The sequence below is a fragment of the Phlebotomus papatasi genome, chromosome 3, assembly GCF_024763615.1.
Source record: "Phlebotomus papatasi isolate M1 chromosome 3, Ppap_2.1, whole genome shotgun sequence".
In the NCBI taxonomy this organism is placed as follows: domain Eukaryota; kingdom Metazoa; phylum Arthropoda; class Insecta; order Diptera; family Psychodidae; genus Phlebotomus; species Phlebotomus papatasi.
Genome location: NC_077224.1, coordinates 51,196,504 through 51,207,272, shown reverse-complemented (window position 1 = coordinate 51,207,272; position 10,769 = coordinate 51,196,504). Strand labels below are relative to the sequence as shown.

General features: G+C 34.0%; 1 protein-coding gene across 1 annotated transcript in view; it reads right to left on the bottom strand.

Annotated features, from left to right (window-relative positions):
* LOC129807214 (facilitated trehalose transporter Tret1-like) overlaps positions 1 to 10,328 on the bottom strand; it is a 91,888-nt gene extending 81,560 nt beyond the window's left edge. Inside the window, exons 1-2 of the mRNA XM_055856318.1 lie at positions 10,259 to 10,328; positions 1,201 to 1,414 (exon numbers count right to left, since the gene is read on the bottom strand). Of these exons, the coding sequence (XP_055712293.1) occupies positions 1,201 to 1,227 (27 nt within the window). The 5' untranslated portion in view covers positions 1,228 to 1,414; positions 10,259 to 10,328. The remainder of the gene's footprint in view (positions 1 to 1,200; positions 1,415 to 10,258) is intronic.
* Positions 10,329 to 10,769: the final 441 nt, after the last annotated feature.

Genomic DNA, 10,769 nt, shown 5'->3' with positions numbered 1-10,769 from the left:
GAATTCAGCTTTATCATAATATAATTTAATTCCACAATTGTGGATTAAAAATAGAAGAAAAAGGCCCAATTTCAAAGCTGCCCCAATTCAAAGGTGCTCCACTTTCCCCTAACTGTTTTTTCCGTAATCCGAATTTTGTATAGTATTTTGAAGTACGTTATTTTTCTCGTAATGCAACCCTATGCAGCTTTTATGGTATTTTTTCCTTCCTTTTAAACCTTTTAGTTTTAGGATCCGTAAACCAAGTTTCGGCTTTATTCCATTTAATATGTTTAATAAATTGCAAGGCTTATTAATCAGTATCACTGATTTCTCCGTATTCTTCAATAAAACTTTGCAAGTAAATTGTACTTGTGTCATCGTTATGCCAAACACTAAATCGTCAAAATCGGATATTTAAAATCATTTAAAATTTAATTTAAACGTTTTTAAGCTGAACACATTAAACATTTAATCCGATAGAATATTTGAAATTCGGTTCGGTGCGTTTTTGTGACTAGGCAGATATTTCCTACATTCAAAATCGGTTTTGAATTATTTTTGTAAAATCGGTTTTGAAAATAATTAATTAGACTAAATATTTCATTATGCGTAGATGATGGTTATTTTTATATATTATTTTGATTTTTAAATAAAATATCATAGTTTAAATTTTTCAATTTTTCATTTAAACTCAAACGATCCATTAGGATTATATTTTTTTCAATTTTATTCTGATGACTTACAATAAACTAAATTTTAATGGCTCTACTCCTTTTAGATCAGGAAAATTTCATGAAGTCGAAATTCGGTTTCTCTTCTTTCTCACATATTTTGTATATGACTATCTCTTTCTTTCGCATACCAAATTCGATTGAGCTAAATTGAATTTGAGGTGATGACCAAGAGAAGAAGAAGAGTGCGAGAGAATGCGATAGACATATGCAAAAAGGATCCGAAATTCGACTTCATGAAATTTTCCTGATCTAAAAGGTGTGCCGGAACCATAAATTTATAAAATCAATTTTCGAAATATAAATTTTCAAATTTTCCAAAATTGAATTTAACAATATCGTATTATTTAATAATGTTAAATATAAAGTAAATTGTCTCAATTCACATTTCGTCTTGTATAACAGAAGCTGTGATTTAAAGTTGTGGTGCAAAGAATCGCAACCAAAACATTTGGTTTGGGTAGCGATAAGAAAAGAAAATACTCACCAAGGAATTATTTGTGTGGGATTCCATGCTTCCGATGTTTTTGCCTTGTGCCTTGTTTTTGAGCAACTCCTTGTTTTTTGCCTGCCCTTTTGATTGTTAATCTCTTCCTTTTTCTGCTGTGCGTTAACTTGTGCCTTCCCCTAGTCGTATCATTAAGTAATCACTCCTATTTCATGTGCTTTTCTGTCTTTATCACAAAATAACAACTTTTTTCCTACAATTTTTCAATAGAATCACATTAATGGGATTTTTTCACTTGGATTTTTTTTAAAAGCATTATCCGCAAGTAATTAAACATTTAATCCGATAGAATATTTGAAATTTCGATTCGATGGGTTTTTGTGACTAGGTAGATATTTACTACATTCAAAATTTTTGCTCAGAGGACACAATAAGGACAAAATAATTAATTAGATTAAATATTTCATTACGCGTGGACCATGCTTTAGTTTCATATTTTATTTTGATTTTTAAATAAAATATCATAGTTTATTTTTTTTTCTTCACAGTAGAAAACAGATTAGGCACCTGTAACCTGTACAAACTTCAAAAATTCTGATTATGTTTACACACGGTTGGTTTAGATTCGATTAAACAAAATTTCTGAAAAGGGTTAAAAGGCTCAAAAATATTAAAACTATTCTTTTTTTTCATTTTAAGAAGAATAAAATAAGTATAGACTAAAATCCCGATTGTCAAAATCCCGAAACCTAAAATTCCGAATGCCAAAATCTTGAACAGACAAAATCCAGAACGCCAAAAGCTCGACAGTCAAAACCTCGAATAGATCGAAATCACAAAAAGCCAAACACAGATCGAAATCACAAAGCCATATGGGAATAGCTATTACGCTTTCAAAATTCGGGATTTTGGCTTTCGGGACTGTAGCTTTTTGATTATTTACCCATTAGGATTTTGACCCATTCGAGATTTTATTTTTTTTTTTGGATTTTGATCGATTCTTGATTTTCCGGAAATTCAAAAAAACCCGAGTCCGAAAATCTTGTACAGACAATATCCTGAACGCCAAAAGCTCGACAGTCAAAACCTCAGATCGAAATCACAAAACCATAAGGGAGTAGCTATGATGCTTTTAAAAATTCGGGATTTAGGCTTTCGGGACTGTGGCTTTAGGGATATTGACCCATATAGGATTTTGACCCATTCGAGAAATTGTTTTTTTTTTCATTTTGATCGATTCGGAATTTTGACTTTCTGGATTTTAGAGTTTGGGATTTTGGCTTTCCGGGATTTTGACCGATTCGAAATTTCAACTCGTTCAGGATTTTGAATTTCAACCCATTCCGGATTTCGACGTATTTGGACTTTGGCTTTTGAGCTTTTGGTTTTTCTGGATTTTGCTACGTTCGAGATTTCGGTAAATTCGGGATTTTAGCCTATTCCTGATTTTGGTTTTTTTGTTATTTTGACTCATTGAGATTTAGACCCATTCGAGATTTTATCCCATTCGAGAAATTGTTTTTTTTTTTCATTTTGATCGATTCGGGATTTTGACTTTCTGGATTTTAGAGTTTGGGATTTTGGCTTTCCGGGATTTTGACCGATTCGAAATTTCAACTCGTTCGGGATTTTGAATTTCAACCCATTCCGGATTTCGACTTATTTGGACTTTGGCTAAGCTTTTGGTTTTCCGGGATTTTGCTACATTTGGAATTTCGGTAAATTTGGGATTTTAGCCTATTCCTGATTTTGGTTTTATTTGTTATTTTGACTCATTGAGATTTCAACTCATTCGGGATTTTGTCTTTCGAGATTTTGGTGTTCGGGATTTTAAGTATCGGAATTTTAAATTCCAGAATTTGACTTTCGGAATTTTTACCGGATTCCAAATTTTGAATTTGGTTTTGCAGAAGTTTTGTTTTTTCGAAATATTATTACTGAATAGACTGGTTGTATTTCGAAATTCTGTTTAAATTTTCAGGACATCAAGGACATTTTATGCCAATAGAAAGCTCTTTACATTTTGACCAAAACATTTTTAAGGAACGAAACTCCGAAACTCCGGTTATGTAGACACCGAAATATTATCTCTTAATCATCAGCTATTCTCTGGATTAGTTTAATCCAACCTGCGCGTGTCAATAGCCTTTATATTTTTTACAAAAAGAACTTGTAAAAATATTTCTAATATTTCTATTTATTCAGTGCGTAGTTTTTGGCAAAATGAGCACTGTTAGGGGAACTGAACGTAGGGGATGTCATCACCCTAGGGCCTAAAAATCAATATCCTGGGGAAAATCTGAGAAAGCGATATAAGTGTTCGCATTTTTCCCGCATAAAGTCTAGTGACGTTGAAGTGGATGAAAAGGTATAAAACGTTTCTCCTTAAATTTCCAAGAGGATTTCTTTCGCTTTTCCAAGGCACGTATGTGTGGCTGTTTGATAAAAAAAGGGACTTTGCAGAAAGGAACATGAGGAAGAAGACATTCCGATAAGAGAAAGATCTTCATGAAGCACTGACTTTTCCTCCGCTGAAATCCCATGTTACAGAGCATGATTGTCACTTTAAAGTGCAAAAGCCTCGGGGCGAGTTGGAATTTATGCAAAATCATGCGGAGGGTGATTCTGGGTGGAAAACTACATCATTCATCTCCCCCCCTGACTCACATTATTGGGGGATTGGCACGGAAGCTGATGAGAGAGGACATTTGGGGGGGAAATTTAATCCATGTTGATCGGGAAAACACGATAAAAGTTCACAATTTTCACTATTGAAAGAAAAGCGTTGGTGATTGTGAGCGGGAACTGCAGCAGGAAGTACTCAAATATTGTGAACAGCTGCTGGTTTCTCTTCCCCATTCAACCCCATTCAAACACACACATACACATTCACATTGTGGGGATACAATGCAGGGTGAAATTTAGAGACGCGGGTTTCCACAATCCCAAACCATTTTCCCCCAGGAGAAGAGTGAAGAGAAAACCTTCATCTGCACTCCTCACATTGTGCTCCCCTCAAATGGGGAAACTATAGTGGGTGAGTGAGAGGGAAAAAATTAAATTCCTGCCTCAATTGTTTGCTTTTGCCATATGAAGAAAAGCGAGCATATCGGAGCTTTTGGGTAGCCAACCAGAAATTTTCAACTGTTTCACAAACACCCCCTCAATTCTCCCCATTTTGGGCCAACATTTCATCTCTGGGGCCAACATAACTCTCCAAATACTGGTAAAACGCACATCACGACTTTTTATTTTTCTTTAAGGGGCTAAAAGTAACTTGTTTTATTGTAAGAAATTTTTAGGTGAAAATCCTGTTGTTTTTCTCTTAATTTAAAAAAAAAATTAAATATAATAAATTATATTGATGATAAACAAAAATAGGATTACAGTTGTACTTTAACATTTTAAGGATTACTAGAAATTTTCCGAAACACACTAGCTAAATAGTTACGGTTTTTCATGGTCATAGGTTAAATTGGTTATAGAAAGCGCCTTTCTACACTGAATGGGATCATGTTTGAGATCATTGAAAAGGTCTTGGAATTTCTAATAAGACTGAATCGATTTCAAGTGGTATTGAACCTGTATAGGTGGGGTATCAGATGGAATATATTGGATTCAGATCTTCTGTTCGTCAGGGCCAGCTTTTTCCTCAGTTAAAAACTCAAAATTTTACTCCAAAGCTTTCGACCCTTGGTATGGGTTTAATCAGTAGGTCAATTCAGAATTTTTATAGTCAACTGGGAAACGTCTAACGTCTGCTTATAACTACACATTACCACTAGAACTTTTCAACTTCCTGAGATTTTGAATATTATTTTCTTGATTTTCTTGAAAATTTTTGTTTTGCTCTTGGCTATTGGTAATCGCTTTGTCTAGGTATTAAACCGGTTATGGACCGAAAACCGATTTTTACCCAATTTTCAATTGTAGTTTTCGTAGTACTTCTTAAATATTTTGCGCGATATTTTAAGTGATACATAAATCGGTGCGATCCGGTTATGAACCGTCAATTTAAAAAAAAATGAGTACATTTTAAAAAAGTGAGACACTTTGCTACCCCTTTTCATCTGCATTGCGACTTTAATGGAATTTAAAGAAAAATCGTGTCCAGGACTTTCGAGTACCTGTACTGAACCATCAATTGATCACCACCTTCTCTTCCTAAAAATAAACTTTAATGAAGATCCTCCAACTCTATCTAATGCCTTAAAACCATTTACGACTTAAGCCAAGAGACGTCTTAATTTAATTTAATTTAATAATACAAATTTAATTATTTTTTTATATAATACAATTAAAATCAAAATAATGATTAGACTTCTATGGGGACACCTTCGATAATCGCCAGCGGAAATTTATTTCACCTCAAGAAGAAAAACAAATTTTCTATTTTGCCCAGAGCTTTCGGTCTGGATGTAGACCTTCTTCAGTGGTCGAGTAGACTTAAGTACTTAAGTACTTACTACTGAATCCTTAATGGCTTTCATTGTGTTTTTGCATTATTTGCTAATTCATTCTACAATGACAGAATACAGATAATAAACTCAAAAGTTTTTTCGGCATGATAGAAACATATGGGAAACATAGGAAAAGTCATGCTGCCCCTTGCCAGGGCCAAATCTGTAGAGAAAAAAATTGGTGGTGCTACAAAATAGCATAGTAGAGGGTGGAGAATGAAAAATATAGTTAAGTCAGTCCTAATAACGGGTTTTCAAGGTCACAGGTTGAAAAGGCTCTGGAGGAGGTACTTCTCAACCAAATGATATCATGTTTGGATCCCTTGGAAAGTTCTTAGTATTTATGACAAGACTGAACTGGTGCTAATAGTATCTAGATTGGTAAGAATGGCGTAGTGAGGAAGAGAAAGAGGAAGAGATGGTACGTTGCTCCCCCCGCCCTACATGATATTCAATAAATAAAAAAAATATATTAAAGGTAATTTTAAAACTCTAAAAAGGACCTTTACGGCTTCAAAGATCTTTTGTTAAATCTTATGAAACTTACCTTATAAAACCCAAAATCTTTCAATTTAGTTAAAAAGAAATTCATGGTGAATTTCTGTAAAGAAACATTGGAAAGAATCTAATATCAAAAAAAATCAATTAGATTTTTTAAAGGACTTTTGATCACTTTTTAGGAAAATCAAAATCGGTTCAGTAATGAATGAATTATTGAGTTTGTAAAAAGCTTTAGAAACTCGAAAAAGCATTTTGATTAAATTTTTCAACAATTTCCCGGAATTTTTGAGCCTAAATCCGTCCGATTGTTTAAATCATCGAATAAGTAGATCAAAAAACAGTTTCTATGTGTTGTTTTCTTTTTTCAAAAAGTCCCAGTAAAGGACTTTATGTAAGATTTTTTAAAAAGTTCAAATTCATAAAGAATCTATTACAATTAAATTTTTGAGATTTTATTCGGGAAACTTGGTTCTTTGTGTTAGAAAAAAAAACGAAATAATTCTCCAAAGGTCTAAAAATATTTTTCATCAAATATTTTCAAATCTGACCCGGCTCTTACTATCCTGGCTACCCACTTGAGCAGTAATGAATCGGTCCTAAATCGAAAACTAATTTTAATCAGAAAATCAATTGTATAATTTCTATGGTATTATCGAACACTTTCTGAGTGATTTAATAATCAGTTGTGAATCGGTAAACGGTAAATTACTTTTATTTTTATAATTTTACGTCAAATATGCTAATATCAAAATTCATGTTAAAATTATTGCAGTGGAAACTATTCATATACATAACTCCAATTCTCCAAAGGTCTAAAAATATTTTTCTCAAATATTTTCAAATCTGGCCCGGTTCTTACTATCCTGGCAACGCCCTTAACCGGTAATGCATCGATTCTAAACCAAAAAATATTTTTTATCAGAAAATCAATTATGTATATTATTCCCATGCTATTTTGGGGGATTTTTTGATTGATTTATAAATCGGTTGTGAACTGATAAACGGTAAATTTCTTTTATCTTTATAATTTTACGTCAAATACGCCAATATCAAAATTCATGTTAAAATTATTGCAGTTGAAACTATTCATATACATAACTCCAATACAGATTGAATGCAATCCAGAAGGATAATTCTGTAACGGTATGACAATGTCATATGACAAATTTAAATATTTTTATGCGGTAAATTCGGATATATTAATCGAAAATAAGATTCATATCAGTTACTAAGAGCTTTATGGAGCTCCTTGCGTTGCCAATTCGATGGTCAATGGACTATATAACAGAGGTGTGCAAGAACCATTGAAAACCGAATAAACGTCAAAATAAGTTTGTTCTGGTAGCGTTTTGGCCATTGACGTACATGTTTCATTTGACGTTTATTCGGTTTCAACGGTTCTTGCACGCCTCTGGACTATAATAATGTCCCGCTTCTGAATTCGCCATGAAAACTTGTCAATGACATTGTCATATCATTACAGAATTCCCCTATAGGGTAGAGATTCTGTAAGTGATATAAGCTCGGTTCAGATAGATTTTTAAAGCTATGATGACATTTTTTTCGGTTAAAGAATGCATTATACTATTTTTACCAACTTGGTGATCGTTCATTTTTCGGTAAATCCGTCTCTTCACTTAGACCGTCTTCAGACTAGAGGTTTAGCCTAGTTTTCGAAGGTCTTAAAATCCTAATTAGCAACCAAGTTAATTTGTTCTTCTGATCCACATAGATTAATTCCCCCTAATACAGTAGACTCTCTTAAAATCGGGTATTTGGAACCGAAATGTCACCCGAATTATAGAGAAATTTGAGCGTTAAATTATTTGAAATTCAAAAATTTTTTAAATTCATCTGCATGAACATTGCACATTATCAAGTTTACAAATTACAAACTCATATTTATTGTAAATTTCATGAAAACCCCTCAATAATGCAAAATCACATCATAACTAAGACAAACTATGGCAAATTTAAGGATATTTGCTTCATTTGATAATTATAATCAAATTCGGTCAATAAGCTTTTTTCGAATTTAACTGCCGCCCAAATTAAAAAGCAGCCCGATCTTGAAAAGGCCGAATTAGCGAGAGTCTACTGTAGTCTATTTCTTAAGACAAAATTTTCTAAAAAATTTTGACCGATAAGAAATTAGAGAAGTTAAGCCTTATGGGTAAGCCTTATGCCCTAGACACACGACTTAAGCCGAGAGACGACTTAGTGGAAAATAACGGAAACGTAGTTTGACAATTATTTCTATTATAATTATGCTAAGCCATCTCTCGGCTAATCTTTAAGTCTGTCGAGGCCCTTAGGTCCTTGACATACTTAGGACTTAAGCCGAGAAACGGCTTAGTGGAAAATGATATACAGTACCCAAGAAGCATTTTTTTCTTAATATAGTCTTGTAGGATTCCTTAAGTAAGGTACTATAGAACCAAAAATCTTTTTATTTGCTTATAACGCTCTTGGTTCCATCACTGAGATTACTAAGAGTACAGTGGCGCACTCTTAAGGATCTTAAGAGCTTCTATAGGAATTCCAAAAGAAAATTCTCACTTTAAGTCTTTTAAAAGTGCACTAAAAGACTTGTTTAATACTTGGTTCTATAAGGCAGCTATTTTGCTTCTTGGGTAGACTCTTAGATATCCGGCTGACTGGGGGACAAAATGACATTTAGGTTTTTTGAATGATAAACGGTTTTTCTATTTTGTGCAGTGTGAATTTATTATCTGTCTGACAAAGAAAAAGAGAATTTTCTTCATGGTGTGCTTATGTTTCATTTTTTATCACAATTATGTATTAAAAACTTCGATACAATGTTAATAATACTTTAATTCACTCTGGACAAACTTCATGTTTAGTGAAAATAATTTTGAATATATCAACCGCCAGTGTTTGGCAGCTGTCACCCGGATATCGAGGTGCTGGATATCGAAGAGTCTACTGTAAATGTGGCTAAACCATTATTTTGAATATAATTACGCTAAGCCGTCTCTCGGCTAAACCTTAAGTCTGTCAAGGCCCTTAGGTCTGAAGCTCGTATTACAGAATCTCTACCCACGATTCTCAAGTGCAAACCCTCTTGCACCTGCAGTTCTACTTTGAAAAAAAAAATGAAGATTCAAGAAGGGAAATTCTTTCAAGTAAATAATTCTTTTTCGTAATAAAAGTGTTGGAATTTATCTACTTGGGGAGGTTAAGGCCCTTTCTGAGGTTTCAATTTTAATTTTCGCAAGTGAAAGCAAATTTAATACCACAATACAGCAATTTTAATCGCAAACGCTTGAACATTTCAAAATGCAAACGCAATCACTTTCAGAAGTTATTCACCCCTCGTTTCATTCACTGACAAATTCTCGCAAATTCTTCTGTGTATCTCTTATTTTTTTTTTCAACTCAAAGTGAAATATACTTTTTTTGGGGGGAGGTTTTCAGTCCACTCCCCGGTCTTCCCATGGAAAATTTGAGGATAAAGAACTTTTCTCTGGGGTTGAGTGATGATGCTAAAAGAAAAATCCATTGACAAAATCTGCACACAAGAGATGAAGATGGATGTTCAATATGGTAAAGTTTTGCAATTATTGACCAAATTGTTCGTGAGACAGATGAGAATGTTTTTGTGGCAAAAGAGGAAAGTTGGATAAATTGAGAGGTTAATTTTAATTTGATTTTCCGGGGTTGAAGAGTATAGAAGTGTCTCAAATTGGGAGAATTAAGAGCTGAGGAATGCCAAAACTTCTCTTAAGGGGGATTATTTTTCCATGGACTGAGAAAAAGGGCCCGCAATAATTTTTTTCTTGGTCTTCTTTTGGAAAAAAAGCACACCATCGCTCACACATCACGTGAAATGGGAAATTATGACAGGAAATTGCCACCCTCCCCCCTTTGAAGCCCATCAGTGAGACAACATCCCCATGGGGAATGGGTAGAAATATGAAGCAATTATTGATTTTTTCCATTCTTATTTCTATTATTTTTGTCCTATTTCGAGATGATTTTTCCAATGGAAAACACGGAACTTCTTTTGGGTTAACACTGTGAACTCTTGGGGCCACTTGAGAAAAATCCCCCACTGAAATTTGCACGGTCCAGCAGATCTCAGAGTTAAAGTACAAATGATAAATTTCACTTACTAAAATATCATGGAACACTTTTACCCTAATCGACCCACATCACGACTGGACGTTGTACGCCAAATAGACTGGGGTTGTGCTCTTCTTGAGAGAGGTGGCATCCCCAGAGAATTCCTGGCCATGGAGTGCGCAGGCTTGGGAGAAAGTGTGTGATCTTTGTTTAATGATTACGAAAGGGAGGAAAACCCGCATCGGCATCATTTTTCTCACACGCTCCAAGTCCCCTCTTGTCCACCCCCAGCGACAAAACACAGATAAATGTTTAGACACAATTTTCAGGTGCAAAAAAAGGCAGCCCTTACATTTGAGGGGGCGGTTTGAGGGGTTTGGGTGGGATTGAATATATTCCAAGCCAAAAACTTTCCCACACTTTGCCTTTTTAGCACCAAGAACTTTTCTTCATGAATATTTTCTTATGGCTCAAGATTATATTTTATTTTCTCTGTCGAATGTTTAATTTTTTTTTATTTAGTCCATTTCCTATATTTGTTCCTCTTTTTTTTCTACCTCG